General features: G+C 43.7%; 2 protein-coding genes and 2 long non-coding RNA genes across 8 annotated transcripts; 1 reads left to right on the forward strand and 3 right to left on the reverse strand.

Annotated features, from left to right (window-relative positions):
- Positions 1–327: 327 nt before the first annotated feature.
- Positions 328–12,688, reverse strand: LOC146970527 (uncharacterized). The gene is made up of 5 exons (XM_085804032.1): positions 12,226–12,688; positions 4,249–4,291; positions 4,042–4,123; positions 2,938–3,187; positions 328–2,473 (listed from the first exon to the last, which is right to left on the reverse strand). Exons 1-5 carry the CDS (start codon positions 12,514–12,516, stop codon positions 1,133–1,135), a joined length of 2,007 nt encoding a protein of 668 aa, XP_085660158.1. The 5' UTR covers positions 12,517–12,688; the 3' UTR covers positions 328–1,132.
- On the reverse strand, positions 5,545–6,163 carry LOC146970529 (uncharacterized). The gene is made up of 3 exons (XR_015038007.1): positions 6,031–6,163; positions 5,720–5,921; positions 5,545–5,610 (listed from the first exon to the last, which is right to left on the reverse strand). It is a non-coding gene; the product is annotated as an uncharacterized LOC146970529 (long non-coding RNA).
- On the forward strand, positions 5,545–7,003 carry LOC146970528 (uncharacterized). 4 transcript variants are annotated; one of them, XR_015038003.1, is made up of 5 exons: positions 5,545–5,601; positions 5,749–5,851; positions 5,882–6,096; positions 6,161–6,194; positions 6,325–6,401. It is a non-coding gene; the product is annotated as an uncharacterized LOC146970528 (long non-coding RNA). The 4 variants fall into 4 exon arrangements; XR_015038004.1 differs by having other exon boundaries at positions 6,193–6,260; positions 6,325–6,366; XR_015038005.1 differs by lacking the exon at positions 6,161–6,194 and having other exon boundaries at positions 6,325–6,429.
- A 3,596-nt stretch (positions 12,689–16,284) lies between the features above and the next one.
- On the reverse strand, positions 16,285–24,107 carry LOC146970530 (angiomotin-like 2a). Of its 2 annotated transcripts, none has more exons than XM_085805060.1 (11): positions 23,913–24,107; positions 22,519–23,326; positions 21,856–22,024; positions 20,418–20,562; positions 20,222–20,311; positions 19,241–19,536; positions 18,942–19,117; positions 18,747–18,848; positions 18,436–18,632; positions 18,209–18,340; positions 16,285–17,694 (listed from the first exon to the last, which is right to left on the reverse strand). In XM_085805060.1, exons 2-11 carry the CDS (start codon positions 23,238–23,240, stop codon positions 17,609–17,611), a joined length of 2,115 nt encoding a protein of 704 aa, XP_085661186.1. In that variant the 5' UTR covers positions 23,241–23,326; positions 23,913–24,107; the 3' UTR covers positions 16,285–17,608. The 2 variants fall into 2 exon arrangements, with proteins under 2 accessions (XP_085661186.1, XP_085661187.1); XM_085805061.1 differs by having other exon boundaries at positions 18,747–18,800; positions 23,913–24,087.
- Positions 24,108–25,219: the final 1,112 nt, after the last annotated feature.

Below are 25,219 nucleotides of genomic sequence, written 5' to 3' on the forward strand. Positions count from 1 at the left end.
CTCTTCCGACTTTCTGGCACCAACCCCTTCTCTCTCTTGTTAAATAGCTCCAGCAGGATAATCAATCCTTGCCAAAATAATTTATAGTGTGTAAAATAACTGGTCCTGCCCCATTGTTAGGAATTCAGTGTGGTTTTTCTTCCAGGCATATCCCACCAGCTTTGGGGTCAATGAATAAGGTTACTTGAAAAGTAAAGGAAGTTTGAAGAAGGTTAGTGAGGACTCTGATTTCTTATTTCCATCTTTAATGCTGGAAGAGAAAAACAATAACAACACTTAATGATAAATGTCTGTCAAGCTGATTCAATCCTCTGTTGTTAGTGTGTCAATATATTTTATTAGGTATTGTTTTATCCATCAAGTCATCACAACCTTTTGCTGGTATCAGTGTAAAAACTATTTTACTATGCAAACATTTTAGGCACAGAACAAGAAGTGGTAATGTTCAGATATAAAAACTGCATCTGGGGTAGAGGTGCATAGTGATAGAGAGAATATATGTCGACTTATTTGGTGTAACAACACAAACTAAATTCTATTCACCTCCATTGTAATGTCATAAATCTCATTGACACATTCCTCTGGACAACTAAGAAATGTATTACGCATTACTCTGGCAGCTGCTCGGCTTTGTGGTCCTTTATAACTGGCTGTAAACAGAAAAGCAGCTGAAACATTTTACAGCCCTGCTGTCATAAAAATGTTAAAACACACAGACAACTCTTTCTGAGGATAAATGGCTCACACATACATCACCCCAAAAGACAAACTGTTCGACGTACAGACAAGGTACATTTACCTGTTATCTCAGCATATACTGTATATGACCAGCTTTCAGTCAGATTATACATCAACCAACTAGTTTTATGAAGGACGCATACAGCAGACAGGCACACAGTCACTTCACATCACATCTTTTATCCAGTCTGATGAGCCCGTGGTGGTGGAGACAACAGTGAACAAAATTCATATGCATGTACTTCTCTAAACATTAAGAAGCAATAAAATCTACTTCAGCCTTAGTGAATATGTTGTATCTTAGAAGTCTAGTTGTATATAAACTCACACATCATATTGCTTATTCCTTTTCACATGAGTTGAAACTCACTTTATTCTTAGACTTCTTGAACCTTCACACCTCTAGATTTCTTCTTGGTCTCCCCCTGCGCTTGCCTGAGCTCGTCCCACTGCTCTGGCTTCTGGGTCTCTTTCTCTTTTGGTCTTTTGGGTCAAAATCAGAGTCATTGTCAGAATGTTTTTGTTGTCCACGTGATTTTGATGTGCTCTTCAACGCATCGTTGCTTTCTTCCCCTTCTTCCCCTTCCTCCACCTCCTCCTCTCCCTCCTCTTCCTCCTCTTCCTCCTCTGTTGAATCAGCCGGCTCGTCTTCTCTTTCTGCGCCTCTGCGTTGCTTTCTTTTTGACTTCCGTGCGCCCCGTTTAGTCTTAGTGTTTGAATCTGAACCTTCTAGTTGAGGATCAAAGTTCCCTGATGGATCGCTCTTAGGCCTACCTTTGGGTCTGCCTGTGCTTCTCTTCTTCGTCTTTTTAGGTACACCTTGTTGCTCCTCCTGCGCCTCATTTTCTGCATCCTGTTCCTCCTCCCTGTTGTCAACCTCTGAGTCTGTACTTCTCATCTTCTCTCTCTTCTCTTCATTCCTGGATGTGTGGTAACGCTGCACATGACTCTTCAAGCTCACGTTGTGATTGAAGCACTTGTCACAGTGTTGACACTTAAAAGGCCTCTCCCCCGTGTGCAGACGCATGTGAGATTTGAGGTGACTCGGCTGGTTGAAGCCTCGATCGCACACCTGACACTTGTACGGTTTCTCACCCGTGTGCACAGCCATATGTCTCTGAAGGGAAAGTTCCCAGACAAATTCTTTCCCACAGATGTCACATTTTAACTGTTTGGGGCCTCTGTGTTCCTCCAGGTGGATTCTACGTTCTTTATTTGAGGCAAATGTCTCTGAGCAGTCTGGACATTTATAGGGTTTTCCTTCAGTTATGTGGATCTGCTCATGATTGATTTTGTCCACCTTTGTTTTGAATGTAGTCAGGCAGAATTTGCATGAATACTCATAGTTTTCATTGTGGACCCTGGCATGGGAATTTACAGCAACCTCACTAACACACCTCTTGCCACAAATGTTGCAGGAATAGGGCTTAACTTTGTGCTCACATGTGTGAGGCCACCGTTTACTGTAAAACTTACCACAGTCTGTGCAGAGCACATTGTTTTTGCGGGTGTATCCACAGCAACTGTCATTTTGCTCATCTTCTCCTTCTCCTTCTTCATCTTCATCTTCATCGTCATCGTCGTCCTCAGTTCCTTCATCATGTTCTACCCGTAGCAGTCTAGTTGGAAACAAAACCGTTCTTGGTTTCCAGTCCTCATCTGAGTCCACCTTTCCCTGACCCTGATCACTGGATTCCTCCGATTCATTCATGGGCTCACTCTCCTCAGACGGTTCCTGTGAAACATACAGTGGGAAGAATTAGTAGGAATAAAATGTTACCTTATTTTCATCATCATTATTATTTGATAACATCAAACACAGACTTTAAATCAAAATCAAAATCAGAATTACTTGAAGAATTTCCCTGGGGATCAATAAAGATTAAGATTAAGATTAAGATGCTTTATTGTATGACATACAATGACAATAAAGCATCTTAATCTTAATCTTAATCTTAATCTTTATTGATCCCCAGAGGGAAATTCTTAAAAGAGTGATGCAACACAAAAAATAATGGAAACCAGCAAAAAAGAAAGTACACAGCAGAAAAACAGTAGAAGAAATCAGGAGCATTTGTAACAGGCTGCACACGAGTTGATGCATGTGCACTTACTGAGCGTTTATGTGTTTATTTTCTTTTGAAGCTTACTTGGGTAAAAATGTAAATCAATTTGAAAAGCAGCAAACTCATGTCTTACCTCTACAGTTACTTCTGTGCCTTCTGTTGGGACTTGCACTTCAGCTGCTGGGACAGTGGCATTGACCAGGCTTTTCCACTGGTTTCTGTACTCACACTGCTGGCACTGTTGGTTCAAGACAATAAGCATGCCATGGATAACCTTCTCCACCTTTACTTTTGATCCACACAAAGGACACTTGGTTTTCAACAGCTGGATCAGGAGTTTTTCATTGACAACATACTTCCCCTTCATCTGAACAAGTGTAATTCTGTAAGGGAAAAAAACAAAACATATTGTATTACCACAAACCTGGTATCAAAAGGTTATTAAAGGGATAGTTCACCCTAGAATGATATTTCGCTCATTATCTACTCACCCTCATGTGGACTAAGGGCTGGAAGAAGTTTCAGAGTCCTCCGTCCCTTCTCTGAGTTACAGGGGGTCTCAGCGTAGCAGTGCATGTCCATATAACGGTTGTAAAGGGACACCGGAGCTCTTCGTAAAAAAACACACACAAAAAAACATCCAAATACCTCCATGCTGCTCGTATGTAATGTCCGTCTTGTGCTGAAGCCCCAAATTGCGTAATTGTCCCGAAAAAAATTAAATAAGTCTATATTTTAAGCTTGTTTGTAGCGGAAGCTTCTCAAAGCTCCTCTTCCTGGTCCGTCCAAATCTCGCGTGATTTGCGCCGGCGTCAGTGCGGTTACTGCGAATCACGCGAGATTTGGACGGACCAGGAAGAGGAGCTTTGAGAAGCTTCCGCTACAAACAAGCTTAAAATATAGACTTATTTAATTTTTTTCGGGACAATTACGCAATTTGGGGCTTCAGCACAAGACGGACATTACATACGAGCAGCATGGAGGTATTTGGATGTTTTTTTGTGTGTGTTTTTTTACGAAGAGCTCTGGTGTCCCTTTACAACCGTTATATGGACATGCACTGCTACGCTGAGACCCCCTGTAACTCAGAGAAGGGACGGAGGACTCTCAAACTTCTTCCAGCCCTTAGTCCACATGAGGGTGAGTAGATAATGAGCGAAATATCATTCTAGGGTGAACTATCCCTTTAAATATAGAAGAAAGCAAAAATGTAAAACTCAAATGGAAGAAAACATACTTTTCTGTTAAACTATTATTGACATGTTTTGGTTGGATCTGAACAGAAGCATCTGGAGTACTGGTCGGGGCCTCCGTGGCATCTACAAATAAAATACAAAGAACACATGAGAAAATACTTCACTGTAATTCATTTGTGATGACACATCACATTTCTAACACACTGATGTAAGTCCTGATTCTTCAGAAAATTAATTTGAGGGATCACCTGTTTTAAGCTGAGAAGCAACCTCTTGGGTTTCCAGAGACACCTAAAGAAAGCAACAAAAAGGACAAGGTCATACCTGAACAACAGTAACATAGTTACAGAACACCATATATTTACAGTATGTGGAAAAATGTGAGTCTTATACAGTATAAGACTCACATTTTGTGTATAATGTATAATGTGTGTAATGTATAATACAATAAGTACAATATTACAGGAGCACGGTATGATAGTCTTAGGTTGACTTAGGTAGTTAAAGCAGAAGTAAGTGGTCCGGTCGTTTTCGCTAATGCTGCGTTCCAGGCAGGCTATTGAAATCGTAAATTACAGCTTCAAGTCACAACTTACGACTTTGTAGCGTTTCAGGCAACCCACTCGTGTTTTTCCGACCTGTTTTACCGGTGAAAGTCACTATAACGGCCACTCGTAACTTCCGACCGGTGAACTCGTACCAGATCGAACTGGTACCACTTCACGGTCGGAAAAATACGAGTTTCCTTGAACGCACCATAACAGTCCTCGTCCCTACGTCGCCACATTCACGGCGTTCCTTGGCTGCACACACAGCCCTGCATGCCGTTCTCTCTCCTCATTGGATAAAAACTGTAGGATACGATAAATGTTTTCTCTTCGGCTCAGAGCAGAGCAGAGGGACTGAGAGACCCGTGTTTCAGTCCAAACACTCTATGTAAGTGATTGCTGTCGGAAGATATAACCATTTAAGACTTATATTAACACAAATATATCACTTACTTCTGCTTTAACTGCCTAAGACTGCAGACACTGAATGATACATGATATGGATTAACAGTAGTTAATCCACTTTGCATAGACCCGACCCTGCTGCCCTTTTGACCACTTGATCTGTAAATATGGTAATAAAATGCTTGTTGGTGTGATTCAGGACTTTCCATTATACTCAACCAACAGCAACACTAGTTGTAACTAATGTATCTGATGTATCCTTTATATAAAAATATACAGGATAGAAACACTATACCGCAGCACATTTCTCTGATGTATCTTATGAAGGAAAATAAGTCAAGTGAATTTAAATGAATTTCACTCCCTGTGTAAACAAACAAACAAACAAACCTTGCCTGTACAATATGTGTCATCAGTGGCGGCTGGTGACTGAAAAAATTGGGGAGGACAGGAGGAAAACCAGTCCACGGTGTCATGTTATTTTAGTCAACTACCTATCTCTACTTTCTTATATTCGATTTAATTTGAGTAATAAAACAATGACGTACAAGACTTCTTTAAAAAAACATTTTATTAAATGATAAAAGTCTGTTGACATCAGGACCATGAGTGGAGGTGAGTGACTTTGACATCAGGACCATGAGAGGAGCAGAGATCCTGTTGACAACATCAGAGGTGCAGAGTGAGCAGAAATCAAACTTTGTCAGTTTCATAGTAATTGGAAAAAACACTGAGGAAAAAAATAATTGAACTATTAAGTACTCACCTTTTCTTTAGAATTTGTAAAGCCACAAGGCAGAGTGACTTTGACATCAGGACCATGAGAGGAGGTGAGTGACTTTGACATCAGGACCATGAGAGGAGCAGTGACTTTGACATCAGGACCATGAGAGGAGCAGTGACTTTGACATCAGGACCATGAGAGGAGCAGTGACTTTGACATGAGGACCATGAGAGGAGCAGAGATCCTGTTGACAACATCAGAGGTGCAGAGTGAGCAGAAATCAAACTTTGTCAGTTTCATAGTAATTGGAAAAAACACTGAGGAAAAAAATAATTGAACTATTAAGTGCTCACCTTTTCTTTAGAATTTGTAAAGCCACAAGGCAGAGTGACTTTGACATCAGGACCATGAGAGGAGCAGTGACTTTGACATCACGACCATGAGAGCAGGTGAGTGACTTTGACATCAGGACCATGAGAGGAGCAGTGACTTTGACATCAGGACCATGAGAGGAGCAGTGACTTTGACATCAGGACCATGAGAGCAGGTGAGTGACTTTGACATCAGGACCATGAGAGGAGCAGTGACTTTGACATCAGGACCATGAGAGCAGGTGAGTGACTTTGACATCAGGACCATGAGAGGAGCAGTGACTTTGACATCAGGACCATGAGAGGAGCAGAGTGACACATCTACTTAAAAGTAAAGTCCATCCTTCTAGATGTCTGTGTGGCAAACACATCTATGGTCTTCTCATACCAGTGTGGATTCTGTCTGAGAGATTTCAGAATTCTCCTCTCAATTGCAAGCATTGCCAAGTTCCTTAGTCGTTCTTGTCCCATTGTGTTTCTTGTGTATGTTTTCAGTCTTTTCAGACAAGAGAAACTCCTCTCAACCCCAGCAGATGTCACACCGATTGTGGCAATAAGAGACTTGAGTTTGTACAATTCAGGCATTGCATCGCTCAGTCCACTGACTTTCATTGACTGTAATGAATCACAAAGCTTAATGCTGTCACCTTGAATCTCATTGTCACTGTAAAAAACCTGCAACTCAGACTTCAGTTTCACCATGTCAAAGAAACGGCCATAGTTATCTGACAGACTTCTGAATGCAGCCGAGGGGAAGTCTGCTTTGAAGAACGCAAATTTGCCAACATCCAGAAGCTCCATGAATTTCAAACATTCAAGGTTTTGATACCGCTGACCAATCTGACTTTTAACACTTGCATGGATGGAGTTGTACAGCTGTCTGTAAACTTGTCTTGGATCCTCATTACCTTGTCTTCGTTTTCGTCTGTGCATGAGCTCTGGATCCTCTGTAATATCTGCTGCGCTACTGAAAATCCTCTCAAATGACTCCTCTGACTTCAGCTCCTCCATCGTGTCCATGAGCTTCTCAACAGTCCTTTTACAAAACGAAACATCCATTGATTTTGCCTGCAACACATCAAACACCACATCTGTCTGGGAGAAGATTTGCTCAAATGTTAAAAGCAAAAACATGAATTCAAAGTCTTCTAACTTTGTCTTCAGCCCATCTGCTGTTCTTATAGACTCATCATCCATTGTGGGGTGATCGATGATCCGAGTGAATGTGTCTATCAGTCTGTCTCTGTTTAGAGCCACTGTGTTGACAATGCGAGAGGTGAAGTTCCAATGTGTAGGTGCACATCTTGGCACTTTGGAACACCCAGATTCTTCCAGAATCATTACTCTTTTGGTTGATTTGCAAAAATAAGAGCTGAACCCACCAAGAGTAGCAAAGAAAATCTTGGCCTTGGGGATGCTTTTCAATCCTTGGCTGAGGACGAGATTGAGGCGATGTGCATAGCAATGCACAAAGACTGCACTGGGAGCAACCGCTCGCACCTTAGCTTGTAAGCCGTTCAGATCTGAAGCCATAACAGCAGCGCCGTCGTAAGTCTGTGCAATGAGCTTCTCCACAAAGTTCAGACCAGACATCTCTGACTGCAGTAACTCAAAAATGGACTGGGCATCCCGTCCACTGGACACATCAAAAAATCCCAAAAAGCGCTCCTGAATTCTGCCATTATTGTCTATGTAACGGACAATAACAGACAATTGAGAGTGACAGCTCACGTCAGTCGTTTCATCAACCTGCCAAGCAAAAAATGGTGCTTCATCCACCTCTCTGTTGATCTCACTTTTAATTGTTGATGCAATTGCTGATATCAAATCATTCTGAATGGTTTTAGAGAGGCCAGAGAATACATTAGAATTTTCAATATGGTCTGCTAATAGGCTGTCATAGCGTGCCATCAAGTCCACCAACTCCCTGTAGTTGCCCTTGTTAGCCGACTCTTGCCTCTCATCATGCCCTCTGAAAGACTGCTCCTGCATTCCAAGATAAGATGTTGCATCAATGAGACGGATTAATGCATCTCTGTTTCGTCTTACTTTGATGTTATAGTTTGCTCTCTGCAAACGTGCTCCCTCATCAATCAGCTCACTGATGGGCACCCGACCAAAAAGCTTCAGCCTACTGTTTGCTGTGATGTGGTCCATACATTGGTCATGTCTTTTTGTGCTTCTGTCCAAATTCTTAATGTCACAGAATCCTTGTTTAGACCAGGGGTTGAAGTGTGCTTTGGACTTCCCCATCAACAGGCATGGCCAACAGTACAATTTGTTGGTTGCTGGACTGCCAGTGAGCCAAGAATATCTCGTGTACCAAACTGGATTCAGCTTTGAATCTTTCTGCTGATTGCTACCAGCATTTTTGGTCATTATTATCTGAGGGGTGGGTCGTCCAGCAGTCTTGATCCTCACCTTTGTGGCATGATCCATGCTGTGGAATGGCTGTGTCAACAAAAAGTCCACAAGATTTTCTTCTCCATCCCACTCTCTGCATCTGCGTCTATGCCCCTCAGTCATGCTGGCTGCCTCATTTGCAATTACACCATCACTTTCCTTCAAAGAAAAAATAAAATGTATAAGTGAATGAAATTACTTTTCTTATGCCAAGTTTTTATGCATTTAGAAATGTATGGATGAAAAAAAGAACTTGTAATTCGTTTAGTTATGCATGTGACAGTCACACCATAAGACAATTTTGAGGTTTGACTCAAAAATGTCTAATAACAATGCAATGCAACAGGTCCATGTAGAACAAATGAATGTTTAACCATTTACTGTATTTTAAATGATGAGAATACTACTATTTATTCATTTTCATCTTATTTGACAGAGAAAAATACTAGCCTATGTCATGTCAAAAACCATACTCGTATTCTTTAAAGCTGAGACATTTAACTCACCTGAACATCCTCCATGCTGTGCAGTCCCTAATCCGGTCCAGGTACTTGGAAGTCAGGCAGCTAAAGTGGACCCGATGTGAGGCTGGAACGTCGTGGCGCACTTTCTGCTCCGCGCCTTTTCCTCCACTACCGCCCATAAACTCAAGCTAACTGCTGAAGCAGTAGCAAGTTAGCTAACTACATTCCGCTCGGAAAACCATAAAACTCGTAACGTAAACATAAAAAAAGTAAATATAGAACCGTTGAAAACGACTTAAACAAAACTTACACGAAACTATTCACAATAAAAGTACACAATTTGATTATAATCGTTACTTTTCTACGCTGCTGCAATGAATCGTGGATCTCGTCTTCTCCCTCACTCTCACACTGACTCGCCCCTCCCTCAAATGGCTGCTGCTGTCAACCCTACCGTAGCAACCGTAACTATGCAGGCACGACAGAAAAGAGGGTGATGTTGATATTTTTTTTTAACGCGTTAGTTTAGGCGGCAGCGCTGGAAACCCTGTGATCAGAAACCCTTTGTGGACTCTGTGAAGACAGACGGGAGTGAAGCCGACCTCTCCTCTGCTTCAGAGAGGGATAGCCTGGCACTGTCGGACCTGGCTCTCTGCTCCGTGTCCGGAGCCCAGTCGGGACCGGAGCAGAGACCGAAGACTGACCGCAGAATACGCTGTGAAAATACTCTGAATTGACGGAGTGAAGCGCTACGGCGCAACGGAGACAGGTCAGACAGCGCAGAGAGGAGAACAGCACATGAGGAAGATGAAGATGAGCCACTGAATGAGGAGGGATTTAGAAATAAAAGCCGTGCTTCCCTCTTGTGGTCATAGCGTAGGGTTTTTTTTAAATATATAAGTCGCTTCTGAATATAGGTCGCATGGCCAGCCAAACTAGAAAAAAACCGCGACTTATAGTCCGGAAAATACGGTATTTATTTTTAGCCGGCCGCGGGGACACACCGGCTCATGTTAATCGATGTGTCGTTCACAGACACGCCGCCAGCTCGTGCCCTGCAGCGATAATTTCAACTACCGGGTCCGTAATCTAGTATTTTCCGTGATCAGGCGCGTCAAGCCGGGTGGGAAGTCCAAACAAACACGAGAGAATCCGGTCCTGACCCTTCAAAATAAACACCGGTATTGACACTTTCGGAAAACCGGAATGATGGACTTTTTAAACTTTCTCAAAGGTAAATGTTTATTAGCTAATGCCAGCAGCTATCCACCTAATGTTAATAGAAAGCATGGGTTGCTATGGAAAACTGAGTGATTGGTGTAGTTTGGTCATGTTTAATGACACAAATCTTCAGGTTTTGGGCTTAAAGAATGATAAATATCAACATCACCCTCTTTTCTGTCGTGCCTGCATAGTTACGGTTGCTACGGTAGGGTTGACAGCAGCAGCCATTTGAGGGAGGGGCGAGTCAGTGTGAGAGTGAGGGAGAAGACGAGATCCACGATTCATTGCAGCAGCGTAGAAAAGTAACGATTATAATCAAATTGTGTACTTTTATTGTGAATAGTTTCGTGTAAGTTTTGTTTAAGTCGTTTTCAACGGTTCTATATTTACTTTTTTTATGTTTACGTTACGAGTTTTATGGTTTTCCGAGCGGAATGTAGTTAGCTAACTTGCTACTGCTTCAGCAGTTAGCTTGAGTTTATGGGCGGTAGTGGAGGAAAAGGCGCGGAGCAGAAAGTGCGCCACGACGTTCCAGCCTCACATCGGGTCCACTTTAGCTGCCTGACTTCCAAGTACCTGGACCGGATTAGGGACTGCACAGCATGGAGGATGTTCAGGTGAGTTAAATGTCTCAGCTTTAAAGAATACGAGTATGGTTTTTGACATGACATAGGCTAGTATTTTTCTCTGTCAAATAAGATGAAAATGAATAAATAGTAGTATTCTCATCATTTAAAATACAGTAAATGGTTAAACATTCATTTGTTCTACATGGACCTGTTGCATTGCATTGTTATTAGACATTTTTGAGTCAAACCTCAAAATTGTCTTATGGTGTGACTGTCACATGCATAACTAAACGAATTACAAGTTCTTTTTTTCATCCATACATTTCTAAATGCATAAAAACTTGGCATAAGAAAAGTAATTTCATTCACTTATACATTTTATTTTTTCTTTGAAGGAAAGTGATGGTGTAATTGCAAATGAGGCAGCCAGCATGACTGAGGGGCATAGACGCAGATGCAGAGAGTGGGATGGAGAAGAAAATCTTGTGGACTTTTTGTTGACACAGCCATTCCACAGCATGGATCATGCCACAAAGGTGAGGATCAAGACTGCTGGACGACCCACCCCTCAGATAATAATGACCAAAAATGCTGGTAGCAATCAGCAGAAAGATTCAAAGCTGAATCCAGTTTGGTACACGAGATATTCTTGGCTCACTGGCAGTCCAGCAACCAACAAATTGTACTGTTGGCCATGCCTGTTGATGGGGAAGTCCAAAGCACACTTCAACCCCTGGTCTAAACAAGGATTCTGTGACATTAAGAATTTGGACAGAAGCACAAAAAGACATGACCAATGTATGGACCACATCACAGCAAACAGTAGGCTGAAGCTTTTTGGTCGGGTGCCCATCAGTGAGCTGATTGATGAGGGAGCACGTTTGCAGAGAGCAAACTATAACATCAAAGTAAGACGAAACAGAGATGCATTAATCCGTCTCATTGATGCAACATCTTATCTTGGAATGCAGGAGCAGTCTTTCAGAGGGCATGATGAGAGGCAAGAGTCGGCTAACAAGGGCAACTACAGGGAGTTGGTGGACTTGATGGCACGCTATGACAGCTATATATCTATCGCTCTGCATTGAGTCAATGGAAGAAGATCCCGCCCCGAGGCCAGTTAGGGAAGTAAAAATCTTGCCACCTCCGTAGAGCCCCCACCTTCCTGCTCCCTGCTCCTCACACAGCCTGCTCTGTCTCCTGAGCCTGCTGGCGGCGCAGTTGAGCCGTTTTAAGTGGATTTTCTTCCAAAAAACAAACTTTTTTTATGATAAAATACATATATAATATTTTATAAATTATACTGAGATTTGGTAATGATTTATTTCAACCAGTTACTCTTTCTTAAATAAAAAATAAATTTTCCTTTTGCCTCTCAAAAATAGAGGAGGACCAACCTCCTCTGCCTCAATGGACCAGCCTCCTCTGTGTGTCATGTGTACTATGTTATGATTTGCTGTGTAAGGATGAAGGGGAAACTACAGAGTTGGACACCACCACCACCACAGCAGACTCACCTCACATGGCGGGTCCTCCTCGGTCTTCACCTCCGGCTCCTCTTTCTTCACCACGAACGGGACAGCGTCGGCCTTGAGCCAAACCGGGCCATGAGGAGCCGCACGCACAAAACAGTCCGATTTGAAATGCTCGCTGCAAATGGTGATATCAGTCCAGCACGACTCTTTCAGTCGCTGTCCGTTGACTTCGAAGAGAAACTGGACCCACTCCAGTCTCCTCTCTGGATCCTCTGGTAACTTGAATCGTTGCGCATTGCGACGCGCGGAGTCACAGCCGACCACGGAGCACATATCGCAGGTTCAGACTTACAGATGTTTACGAAGTCCGATATGGGAGGCAAGGACAGATGTTTTCCAACATCAGCAGCCACAGCAGTAAGAAAATGCCATGCCCGTTATTATGGGAACTGAATAACAGGATCGAAAATGGCGCCTATTCAGTTGTATCAGAGTTGGTCGCCTGGCCAAAAAAGTTTATGACTTCCGGTGTTACTTCCGCGTTGTGCGACCCACTGAATATGCGCAGTAGTAGTAAAATTGTTGTGATTTTTCCCTTTGGAAATTTTGCTCTTCCCTATTTTGCATAGGATGATAAATGTGATAGTAGCCTATAGCCTATTGCCAGATTGGTTTTACATTTGTACGTTTTAATCAAAAGCGTGAGCGGACTGTCAACATAAAATATTACAAATAAATATCTAGATAAATAAATAATAAAATTAAAATAAAAACTTAAGGACACTCACCAACAGACTTATTGTTATGAATTCTGTTTTGCTGACCACAAAATAAACCATTTTACTGTAATCCTATGTGATGGCCAAGATGGAGAGATCTGCACAAGTCTGGTAGATTACCAGCAGGTGTCGCCTTTCAACTTCAAAAGTTCTGTGGCTAGTTCAGTCAGGACTGCGAGTGTTATCAACCAGTAGTTACTGTAATAGAACAGGGGTTTTAAGATTATCCCCTCTATTTTCATAGTTGTTTGGAAATCAGACACAACTGGTGTTTTTGTGCTTTAACCTCTTGCATAACCTTTTGTTCTGTGCAGGTATAGTAGGCTACTACAGGTTTTGGGCACCAAATGTAGTAGCGTTGTCAGGCAACATTGTATGGAACACTACGGTTGCCAGGTTACAGTATCACCGGTTACAGCTGATCTGTTATTACATTCTATGTCAGTTATGTGATCGTCAGTTGATAATAAAACAAGTAGCCTAAGCAAGTTTGTGCTTTAACCGTACATCCTGTAGTTGATTATTGAAGACAACAGAACAGGATGAAACAGGAGGTAGGCTGCTTTCACAAATACAACAACAGGCAATAAATGGTTAAAAAAAATCAATGATGATGATGTTGAGATCAGGACTCTGTGAGTTGGGGGGCAGACCATCATGTGTTGCAGGACTCCTCATTCTTCTTCTCCCTGATGATGGTTCTTTGTGACTGGCTGTAGGCTACGTTTGCTTTTTGATGTCTTAGACGCCTCAATGATAGTTCTCAGAGTCCCATGAATTTACCAGAAAAAATACCTATAGCTACATTAAGTTATTAAAATGGCACATGAAATAAATATAATGACATTTGGAATATTTATTTCACCAGGAGTGAAATATGGGTTTGGGGTCCTATGTGGTTTTGAACATATGGCTCCTGAATAATTACAAATTCTTGTGTAGCAGGTGGTGACATATTATTACAAGTCTTTGTCAACACATGTTACTTAATCCTCTTTTCTTTTTTTTTCTTTTTTTAAGTATTTTTTGGGGCTTTAATTGCCTTTAATTGATAGTGCAGTCGAGAGAGAGACAGGAAATGGGGAGGCAGAGAGTGGGGGAATGACACACAGGAAAGGGCCGTCCGACGCGGGACTCGAACCGGGGCCGCCTGCACCGAGGACTGAGCCTCAACATGGGGTGTCAACTCTACTCAGTGAGCTAAACGCCGCCCCGCTTAATCCTCTTTTATGACAATAGAAAGAAATGATAGGATTTTTTTGGATCCACTTTGCGTTGAGTGTTTTATTTGACAAGTTATTCCATATAGCTATGCATTAACCAGTGCTGCAGGTATCTGGCCTGACGAGGCCTGTCAATCAATCTCTCATCACACTACCACAACAATAATTTGTGTCAGTGTGTTTGTCTGTGTATGTATACATGCTTGTGATTTGTTTTTGATTATGTTTTGCCACGTTAATAGAATAAGGCCACATCACTTATCAATTACCATACCAATGTGGAGTCAGGACAGCGCCAGAAAACGCCCCTTTTACACTCTTGCTTTGATATCATCACTCACCATTAGTCTATTTGCTGAATGTGCTGAAGCTTCAATGACTGAAACGTATTAGGAATGTACCGTTAAACTGTAAACACCAGAATGGGGCCAAAAATCCCCAGCAGTGCACACAAACACACACAGTGTGAGAACTGCGTGTTTACTCAACAACAGGCTCATTCCTTTCATGGTGACTGCAGTTCAGCGTGAAGTTCCCATGTGACTGAGCCAGAGACAGGAGGGAAAACTGATCCAGAAAGTGTAGAAAATGTCGTTTTCTTGCATGTTTGAGCACAAATTTGACCTCTGACTCCTGTTTACATTCTCTCCTCCTCCATCATGTAAATTCTGAGAAAAAGACAGAGAGAAAGAAAAGGGAGCGAATGAGAGAGAGAGAGAGAGCGATTCAGTCGAAACATGTCAGCTGCCTTTCACATTCACGCAGGAATGTTGGCAAGTCTTCACAATGTTGTCAGTCAGTACACGAGATAAGAGCTTTAAGTTCATAAATAAGATTGATGGCATCGCATGCCACCGGATCCTGCTCTGTGTTTTCCCATACAAGCCTCTCTGTCAAAAGCATCCGCGCTATCTCACCAACTCATATCCTCTCTGCCCAAGTCCAGGCATGTCAAGGTGTTTTAACGCAGTCCCCATCCAAAATCAGACTACAGCAGGATACAGTCTCGGGCTTTGCCTGCTCGGTCGTGGCGGAGAATGAGGAGCAAGTTTTTCAAACCTGGAACAGAAAACTGACCTTTTATAGTTTGTTGACAGTATGAATTAATGGATGGCTTTGAAAATGTAAGTTTTGGCCCCACAGATACTCATTCAGAAAATCATCATGTGAAAATTGTTCTTCTAACAAAGTCCTTGAACACAAACAAGTCTTGATGACAGTCCTGTTCACTGTGGGTCATTTATTTTAATCTGAAGATATCAAACCAAATTATATATTTAACGTGGTTTCTGTGCCAACCCCCCACCCCCACCCCACCCCACCCCAGCTAATGGGTGTCAAAACATCTCTCCATCTGTATTTCACACACGTGCTCTAGTGGTAGGATGACTGGTGAACCATGTGAGTGGCCACTGATGACACCATAAACATTCATTGTTCTTGTCATTGTCATTAACCTCATTGTTCCACTGCATTGTGAGATCTCATTGTCAGTGCTGCACGCCCGCCCCAAAACTGGTACAAGTCGATATTTGTGACCGTGTGTGTGTGTGTGTGTGTGTTCATGCACGAGAGAGAAAGGTAGCCCTATCCTGAAACAGATACCGCACAACCGAGCTCTCCACTCTCTCATCTTCATATCCAATGCCGCGTTCTGAACTGGTTCATAAACACCTCTTGAGTGTGAGTTAAATTGATGGGCAGTGAAAGCAGCCCTGTTGACAAAGGTGTGTGGCGGAATGCAAGAATTTCAAATGGCATTAGCGGCTAATCTGGGAGAAACCTGCCTTTGTCATATATAAGGTTACGTGTCCCTATGAGAATGTGATCTATGTCAAGTATGCTCTTCATGGCAAGAGGAGAACAAGAGAGCAGGCCACCCGAGAAAGTTGAACCCAAAAGAATGCAGCTCTGGTATTCATTAATGAAGAGCGCTCTGCTCTGTGGTGGAGTGAGAGGACAGGAATGAGGAGACTGAGCGACAACAGAAGTGGGAGAGAAGCTTTTCTGACACTAACAATTTGTGTTTCGGGTGATATTTTCATATTAACAATGATAAATCAACAGATATATGAAGGATAAAATCCTCAAAGAGCCAGTTAATGTATATTAGAATATTTTATTGCTTTATGAAATGTTGCATGAATTCAACTGTAAAAACCTTCATACTGTTTGAAGTTCACAGAAATGTCTGTTTAGAGTCAACACACAGCTTTGACATGACCGTGATTGTCGGCACATAACTTACAAACATACAAACATAAACTCTTTGGCGACCTGCTCAAAGCACTATCTAAAATAACAATACAAACATCTGTATAAAATATATAATAACAATAATAATTATTATAATAATTATAATAATAATAATTAACCTGTTTGTTAGTTCAAAGCTCACAGTAAACAAAACAGAACAAAAAAAAACCAACACGGTGTAGTTTTCAACATTTATCCCACAATGGTGACCGAACCAGCAGAATCACCACATCGGGAAACACACACACACACACACACACACTCACACTCACACATACTGTAATCACACATGCAAACGTACTCTGAGAAGGAAAAAGTCATTAAAATTAGGAGGAAAAAAAAGATGATGAAATCAACACCATGATGCAACCCTCCCAGAGTTACAAACAACACCAGGTCTGTGTCAGTTTGGCAAAAACAAACCAAATTTGTCTTTTTTTTTTTTTTTTAGTATTATGCACCAGGCTGTTCACACACCTCTAAGCCTTTGTAGGACCAGCTACTCAGGCTTAATGAACATGGACAGCGAAAGCATTTAAATCAGCAGTGTTTCATGTTATCAGCTTAAGTTATTGAGCAAAGGGAAGTCTTCCAAACAGATAACATCCATGTTGTGGGAATGAGGTTATTCAAATTTACGATTTTTTGAGAGGAGGGGAATGCAGGTCACATAGATAACCTTTAATTGAATATTTATCTAGAAGGACATGAGGCTTAAGTTAATACTTGGGGAATGTGGAAACCACATAAGATAAATATGTAGCTTCTTAATTCACTGGATTGGGAAAAGAGATAAAGGGGGTGGGGGTAAATGACAGGGGGAGCAGCAATTATATATATATTTATATAAATATTTTGGCATACACTCTCTGAGAACATGTTGCCCTATTACAATCCACAATACTGTCCAAGTACCTCAGAAGATGCATTTTTTCTCACCCAGCCCGGCCGGCTGCCTGCAGCTGCCCAGCTTGGTGAGAGTAAGTGAGTCAGAGCACAGCTCTGTCTCTTAAATGTGAAAACAGTCCTTTTTTTCCCGTGCTTTGGCCTCTTTCCACAACATTCTTGCATCCAATATTTTCTTCCATTCGCTATTCAAATACTTGCACTCTTCACAGATTCTCAGAATTGCTTTTTTTTCTCATTTAAAATCCACTTCTCAGTCCTTTAAATGAAGATTTCCACAGCCTCTGACTCCAACTCTTCCAGGCCTCTGAAAGGGTTTAATAGCAGCTTCTTAGGAGCTGCCTTGTCTGGGGGGGAAAAGAGAGAGACAATACATAATTATATGAATGTTTTAGGGCTAAAACGGTGGAAAAATATCACACAGCTCAGTTATATGAGAGTAAAAGGTTAACAGAGATTTTCCACAGTCAAACAGACCCCTCTGGTAAATGTGCTCAGTCAACAGATCCACATTATTTCCTAACCATGCACATTCCACAAGGCCCACATTATGAACCATGACCTGGACAGATGGCATCTGATTGGCTGGCTAAGTAGCAGCATGGTTAATCAATGTGGACATCCATAAAGTCCGGGTCCAAACCTCTTCTCATGTGGACAGAAAAGTCGACTTTACATGCAGTGTGAGAGTGCGAATGTGTGTGCGAGTGTGTGTAGTATGAGGCTGTGCAAACTTGTTTATCCATGCTCCGCTCTGCATGTGTGCAAATCGTTTATCGTTCAAGTTTTATACTGAGAGCATTATTGGATTATTGGCCCTCGTAAACAGACACACTCATGCATATTTGATAGCTCACTCACCACTGTGGAGCTTAGTTGTGCTGGCAGCCTCTTTGGCTTTGGTTCCCTCCACCTGCCGCTCCAGCGTCCCAGGTTCAGACTGAGTGGAGAACTGACGGTTGGGCAAAGTCTGATCATCTGAAAGACTTTTACCTACGGGACAACATCACAGGGAAAACCGTCAGCTTCAACTCAGAAAATCTGGATCAGAGCTTCACGCCTGTGTCCGGGAGCAGTCTTCCCCTCACCTCTGCTCTTTGTGTTGCTCTTGACGGAGCTGATGGAGGGAGTGGAGGAGGCGGCTCGGAGCGGCGCCCCCGCTGCGTTCAGGAGGTTCGTCCGGGGACTTTGCTCGTCCCTCCGCCCCTGGTCCTGGTGCAGCCGCTGGTTGAGGATCTTGATCACGGCGTCTTTTTCTAAGATCTGAGCGTAAAGAGCACGGATCCTGATACGAAACAGAAACAGAGGAACACAAATCAGAGCGGAGCAGATAACACGATGGTGCCGCAAGGAATCTGTGATGATTTGTAGAACGTAGAGATTAATCGTAGGTACGAACCTGTTCTCCATCTCTTGATTCCTGTGGTCAGCAACTGGCAGCTCCTCGTTGAAACTGTTGTTAGAGGAGTGGCAGGGCGAGTGGTTAATAATGGTGGTGTCTCTGGAAAAAGTTAAGATATTGGATTTTAGCTTAAATTCTATTTAAACATGTGTCTGTGCAATGTCCCAGCAAATAACCAATCACGTTCTTTACCTCTGAGCAGCAGCAGTGGCAGCCACCTCCATGGCAAACTGCCTCATGGTGCTCTCCTCCAGATACTTCTGTTCCCAGCGCACCATGTCGGCCTCAAGGGCCAGGATTCGCTCCTCCCGCTCATGCAGGCGCTCTTGGAGGGAGCTCATGGTCACTCCGGGCGGCTGGGATTGCCTCTGAGGTGGAAAATGAAAGTGAAACAGGCAAAGGTTAGGTGAAATATAATAATATTGAGCGCAGAAGCCCTAAAGTCATGTACAACGGTTCTTATCATATGACGTTTTCTGACGGAAATGTACCTGCTGCGCCCTCAGACTCCTCAGCTCCTGCTCCAGTCGTGTCCGCAGTTTCATCTCCAGGCTTTCCCTCTTCTCGCAGGTGGACTGTAGCTGAGCCAGCGCGCTCTGAAGCCTCTCCACCTTCTCCACATAAGCCCTCTTCCTCCTCAACTCCTCCTCGAGCTGGCGACCGCGTCCTCGAGCTGCCTCCAGGGCCTCCTCGAGTCGCTTCGCCCTGAGGCTCTGCTCTTCCGCCGTGGCTCGCAACCGCTCCAGTTCTCGTTCTACGCGCTCCCGTTCAAAGTTCTGCTCCTCATCTGCAGCGAAGAAAAAAAGTAGAAGAGGCCGGGTTAAGTGCATGTTTCATGTAGACGTGATTTTAATGGTAGTTTGGTTTAAGAAAAAGAAACACAAGTGCTATGAGATGCTGCGGTCCTTTCTAAATATATCTATGAATCCACAATTTCTCCCTCCTGAGCCCTAACCCCAGTAATAAGCACCAGAGTTGCTACATGGTGGCCAGTGTTCTTCATTTAGTGAAGCACTCCTGGAATGCTGAGAGGAGGAAGGAGGAGGAAGGGGGAGAAAGCCGCCCTATCCCTTTGACCCACATAGCACAGAGCATTCCTCATCAAGGCCATACAAACACCACCACTCTGCTTGAGACCAGTTCCTTAAACAGACAACATAAATCACAATAACAACAGGTGGGGGCGGAAGGGGCCGGGGGCTCGTTTCTACCACTTTCAATGCTGCTCTGTGATTTAGAGCCAGTTCATTTCCCCTTTCCAAAGAGGTGCGTGGATTGAATTCCCCATTATTAAGCCTTCTTACCAAATAAGCTGAGGTTATGCAAGTGAAATTCCTGCGTGCAGGACATCCTAAGCTACAAAAAGGGCCTCATGCTATGCTGCAATCCAGTCCAATCAAGCATGTTGATTACAAAGGAAGATATAAGAGAGCTGTGAAGGGGAATCCAGACATACCAAGAGACATACTTACTTTGTTCAAGGAGTTTCGCCATGATGTGCTGGTTATGATCAGCTGCTTCCACTTCTTTTGCAACATGCGTCCTGGCATTTTCCAAGTTTTCTGTAATGCAACACAGTTTTGAAATTACATTTGATTGTACACCATATATGCATGTTAGAGCTGGTATTGCTGTGTGGTACTATGATGTTCTTAGTCGTGGCAGTACCTCTAAGGTCTCTGTTGAAATCCTGCAGCCTCCTGATCTCAGCCACCAGCCTCCTCCTCAGAGTCTGCTCCAGGTTTTCTCTCTTACTGCTGCCCTGCATCAGTGTCTCATAGGCCTCCGAAATACGCTGGATCTCCTGCTCCAACTGAAAGGAGGGGAAGAGCGAGAAAGAGGGAGAGAGGAAAGATGGAGGGGGGGAAGAGAGGAGCACAGAAAGAGAGAGGTTTTTGGTTAACCTACTTCACATGCCAGGGAGGAGCTGGAATGTTGATTCATGTTGTTACAGTACATACATGTACATATGGGTACCATTGCGAATGTGTGTATACAGTACACTCAGTGTGTGTGTGTGAGTGTGTGTGGTATATGAGAAGGAATTCAAGCCTGCACCACTCCCTGTGAGACTGATTTATATCTGCATTCCTGAGGGCTGATACCTCTAGTTCCAGGTGTGTGAGCGCACAACAGCGTGCACGTACACCGCACACCTCAAGGTTAAAATGCACACAAAGAATCTCTCTCTTTCTCTCTCTCTCTCTCTCACACACACACACACACACACAGAGGTCTGGGAAGGATGCCAGCGGAGGGAAGGTGTGCATGCCTGTGCCTGGGTTGTGGAAACGGCAAAGAGACACCCACCATTACAGCAGTCACACAGGCATGTTTACTCAGGGCTGCGGCCTGACGGAGAAAACTTTCCAACCCCGGCAATTATCATTCTTTAAGGCTGAGACAAGGCAAAGGCCATGTGACATAACGCCAGCAGAGATCGGAGTGAATTTTTACAAAGACTGGCAGAGGTGTAAGATGTGTCTGAAGCTGTTTCCACCATGTTGAACAAGAAAATATCTGATTTTAGGGCCTGTTTGGTTTTTTGTTTAGTGTGTTGTTAGGTGAAAAAACAAAAGGGACCTTTCACTTTTTCCACAGCAGCCCACCACCTGCCGCGCACCCCCCACCCCGCCCCCCATCAGCTGTGCGTGGGTCACAACCTGATCGACTGCTGTCTGACAAGCCCTAGATTACCCTGAAAATCTATGGCCTCCCTGGAACTAAAGGGCACACGCACACACACGCTCTCTCTGGCCTCCGCCAGGTCAGCTACACAATGAAAGGAGTGTGTAAACACAGTAGCAGGCTGTGACCTCTGTTTGTGCCTCTGTGGTATGAAGGTGGCAGCTGCTGATCTCATCTGTCCAGTCCAGATGAGGGAGTGTGCCTGGAGTTGGATGTCAGGGAGACAACTGTCGACTGGGGTTGTGTTTCATAAGACAGGTGGCTGACATGGAGGATGTTGTCTGGCCATTCAGCAAGTAAATAGCTTTAGAGTATTCCCATCTGAATTTAGATTTCGAGTTGCTATCAGTAACTTGTGTTCCTATATTTGAAGAGAATCAGTCCTGATTTATGAAGGGAGTGTTGTGCAGATATTTACCTTCTGAATACGGCCTGTCTTCTCCCTGTGTGCCTCCAGCTCTTGCCTCAGCCTCTCATTCTCCATCAACAGCAGCTCCACCTGGTTGGGCTCCTCCAAGCCAGCAGGTGGCAGGCCGGTGAAAGCGTTGTAGCAGGGAACTTCAGCTGGCTGAGCCGACTGGACATACCTACATGAGAGAAGATCATCATGGAGTTAAATAAACGCTAAATACGAGCTGAATAAAAACATGTGGCGCAGCAAGATGAAGTAAGGCATCTGAGATATCGCTCTATTCCTGTCTATCACCATGCAGACGATCTGAGTCCAGTAGCTGCCAAGAATGTAAAAGTCTATATGAGGAACATGCTTCTGTAAAAGCATCCAAGGCAACACAAGCATGCAAAACTATCTTGTTGCAGTATGCCGAGCATTACAAACACCTACAGGGCTGAACTTGTTCTCCTGTAAGTATTTCAAGAAGGAATTGTGAATTGGTACTCGGGCTATGGTGTGACTCACACTGATAGGTATGTGTTTACGCATGTGAAACACAATGATGAGCTTGAGACTATTTTAAGGCGGGCTCTTGGACGAAAAAACACCACACCGCAGCGTATGATGTAAGGTTAAAGTAGTTGGACACAATCACAGATATAGTCGTGTCTAAACTCCAGTTGGTACCTGTGCTGCTGGGCCTGAACCGGCTCCTGGACCTGGTGGGGGATAAATCCTTGGCCCTGAATGGGGGCCGAGTACTCTGGAGGAGGGCTGCGTTTGCCCAGGCTCGACCCTGTGTTCTGGAGGGCTTGTGGGGTGTAGTAAGGCAGCTCTGGGTAGCTGTGAGAGGTGCTCTTGATCGCCTCTGCTTTCGCGGCCGCATCGTTCCTCTCCAGAGATATCTGCATGCGATGCTCACTGAGTGACCGCACATGACTGCACTTCAGCTCCATCAAGTCTGCCTCCTCGTGGAAGGCCCCCTCATGCAGGAGCTTCTCCTCGTGAAGCTGCCTGATGGGGCCCGTGGAGGCCCAGTGAGAGGCCAGGTATTGAGAGTGAGCCTTGGCCTGCTCGTAGGTTGGCAGCTCTTCCCCGTGCAGCTGGTAGAGCTGGTAGCCACTTTCTGAGTGGTGGTAGTCTCCTTGGTGCTCCTGTCCCTGAGGCTCCTGTCTCGCAGAAAGCTGAGGGAACTGAGGGTCCTCCTGGGTAAGACTCTCCAAAGAGGATCGCGGGCTCCTGCCCATGTCGCCTCCACTGCTGGGTCCGCTGTTGCTTCCACTGCTCCCGCGCAGGGCCTGCTGCTGGATGGCTAGTAAGGTTCGGGTGTCTGTGGGGTTTCCATAGCGGAGCTGCTCCTGGATGAGCCGGTGCAGGACCGTGCCAGACGGCTCTTCAGTGGACGACATACTGCTTAGTGTGCGTTGCTGTTCTCTCTGAAGACCAGTTGAGCTCTTTCTCAGTGTAAAAGTATTTCAATAAATCAGCTGTGGACCTGAGACAAAACATGAGGAGAGGATAAAGTAGGATCAGTCTGAGGTGGTCGGGACAGATGTGTACAACATGAGACAACTGATAAATAAATGAAATACATTAAACACATTAACATAAGTCACATACTGAGGAGAGGCTGTTTGAAGCATGTAGGCCCTGGCATCATTAGTAACACTGGCAACACAGACTAACATGTAAACGCATTCTCTTTTATGTAAAGTTAATTTCATTAATAAATGTTTAGTTAAAAAAAATGATATGAAATAGAGAAGCACTAAAGTCTCCCTCACCAACAGCGACAACACAGTGATGTGGAGACATTTCCCACAGCAGGCAGAAAATACATGCGCCAAAAAAAATTCCAATCTCATGGGGGAGCAAAAGCGCACAAAACCGCATTGTAAAATAACTTCATCTTTGGTTTAACAACACAACTGTCGCCGTGAATAACTTTTTAATTTGCCCACAAGTCACTTAACTTTAGCACCACTGACTGGGACTGTATAGCTACTTTATTCGTGTTCGGTGCTCGGGGTTTTCTATTGTGCCAAAGGAAACGGGAGAAAGAAAAAAGACGCTCGTCTTACCAGCTCACGCTCTCATCATAACAAAACGTTGTTCTCGATCCTGAAGTTAAAAAAAAAAAAAAATTAAAGTAAATCCACTATTTCCATGAGCTTTGTTTCTTCCTCCGAATTAAACGTGTCTCATCTTCCTCCCCCCGGACGGTGCGCCGCGCTCCTCTCTTGCTGTGAAATGATTGTGGAGAGAGCAGGCGGCGATAATAAGTAACCGAGGAGGGACTGAGGTCGGAATGCCAGGAATGTAAAACGCGAGGTCCCTCGGGGATCAAAAGCGTAAAAACCACACGGGGAGGGGAGGAGGAGGGAGGGAGAGAGGAAGGGAGGGAGGCTGCAATGGGTTTTATCATTACCAATGAGGAGCTGAGAGGTATAGGAAAGGGAGGGGGGGGGGGGGGCATTTGTTTTACATAGTATTGAGTGAACGTCTTTGCATTCATGTCCAGAGGAGATCTGTCTTCTGTTCTGGCAAAGGAAAAAAAAAATCTCACCCCTGTGAGACTTTCCAGAAGTTTTCAAATAGCAGTGCTGGTGCTCGCAATATTTGTGTCCCTATAATTAACTCATTTGAAGAAGTATTTAAAACATGTACTGTAGTGGATGGTGCAAAATGTAAAGACATTCAATGCCACTGACTTAATTTAAAACTAAAGCACTAAAATAAATATATAATAAAAATATATCCCTCTTCAAAGTTAATCATTATATTACTGAATTATGATTACTGTCTTTTACATTGTCTTTTTTTTGTAAGATCTTCTGATAAAACTCATCATCAATAGGCAAACTGAATAAGAATAGTGTCCCAGTTGAAGCATGGAGTACTGCAAATAATAAATATGTGCTTGAGTACAGTACTAAGCCTATAGATGTAGAGTTCCTTTGCACCACTGGACAGATACTAATGCACAAATATGTTAAAATGTACTTTATATATACTGTATATACCACTGAATTAATCTTTTGAAAGTTTGATATGATGTACTATGTGCTTTTAATGTGTGACAGAAAGAGGAAGAAGGAGCTCTGCAGCTCTGACCTTTGCACTCCTGAGATTTGGTGACTTGTAATTTGGTGGCACGCACGTACAAATCAACCCACCCAGCCACCCACCCCCGGGTTAGTATGGGTGAGTAAAAACTGTCTGTGCAAGTGTGTTGAAGCTGTGCATGCCTTAATCGTGTGTGTGTGCGTGTCTGTGTGTGCCTGTGGTGTGTGTGGCAGCTGTCCTCAGGAATCTGAGGTCAGTCCATGCCCCATTGCTACAAACACAGTGGCTCTTTGTACCCAACATCATGGTGCAGAGCACCGCC

Source organism: Trachurus japonicus, chromosome 17 (genome assembly GCF_045865225.1).
Source record: "Trachurus japonicus isolate A0001 chromosome 17, Traja_1.0".
Lineage (NCBI taxonomy): Eukaryota > Metazoa > Chordata > Actinopteri > Carangiformes > Carangidae > Trachurus > Trachurus japonicus.

Coding starts and splice junctions, on each gene's coding strand:
- LOC146970527 (XM_085804032.1), bottom strand. CDS start 12,516: ATGTGCTCCGTGGTCGGCTGTGACTCCGCGCGTCGCAATGCGCAACGA. Junction 3,188..4,041: donor AATAATAGTTTAACAGAAAA/GTATGTTTTCTT, acceptor TTTCCCTTACAG/AATTACACTTGTTCAGATGA. Junction 2,474..2,937: donor GCACAGAAGTAACTGTAGAG/GTAAGACATGAG, acceptor TATGTTTCACAG/GAACCGTCTGAGGAGAGTGA.
- LOC146970530 (XM_085805060.1), bottom strand. CDS start 23,240: ATGTCGTCCACTGAAGAGCCGTCTGGCACGGTCCTGCACCGGCTCATC. Junction 22,025..22,518: donor GTTCAGGCCCAGCAGCACAG/GTACCAACTGGA, acceptor TCTCTCATGTAG/GTATGTCCAGTCGGCTCAGC. Junction 20,312..20,417: donor TTTCAACAGAGACCTTAGAG/GTACTGCCACGA, acceptor GTTGCATTACAG/AAAACTTGGAAAATGCCAGG.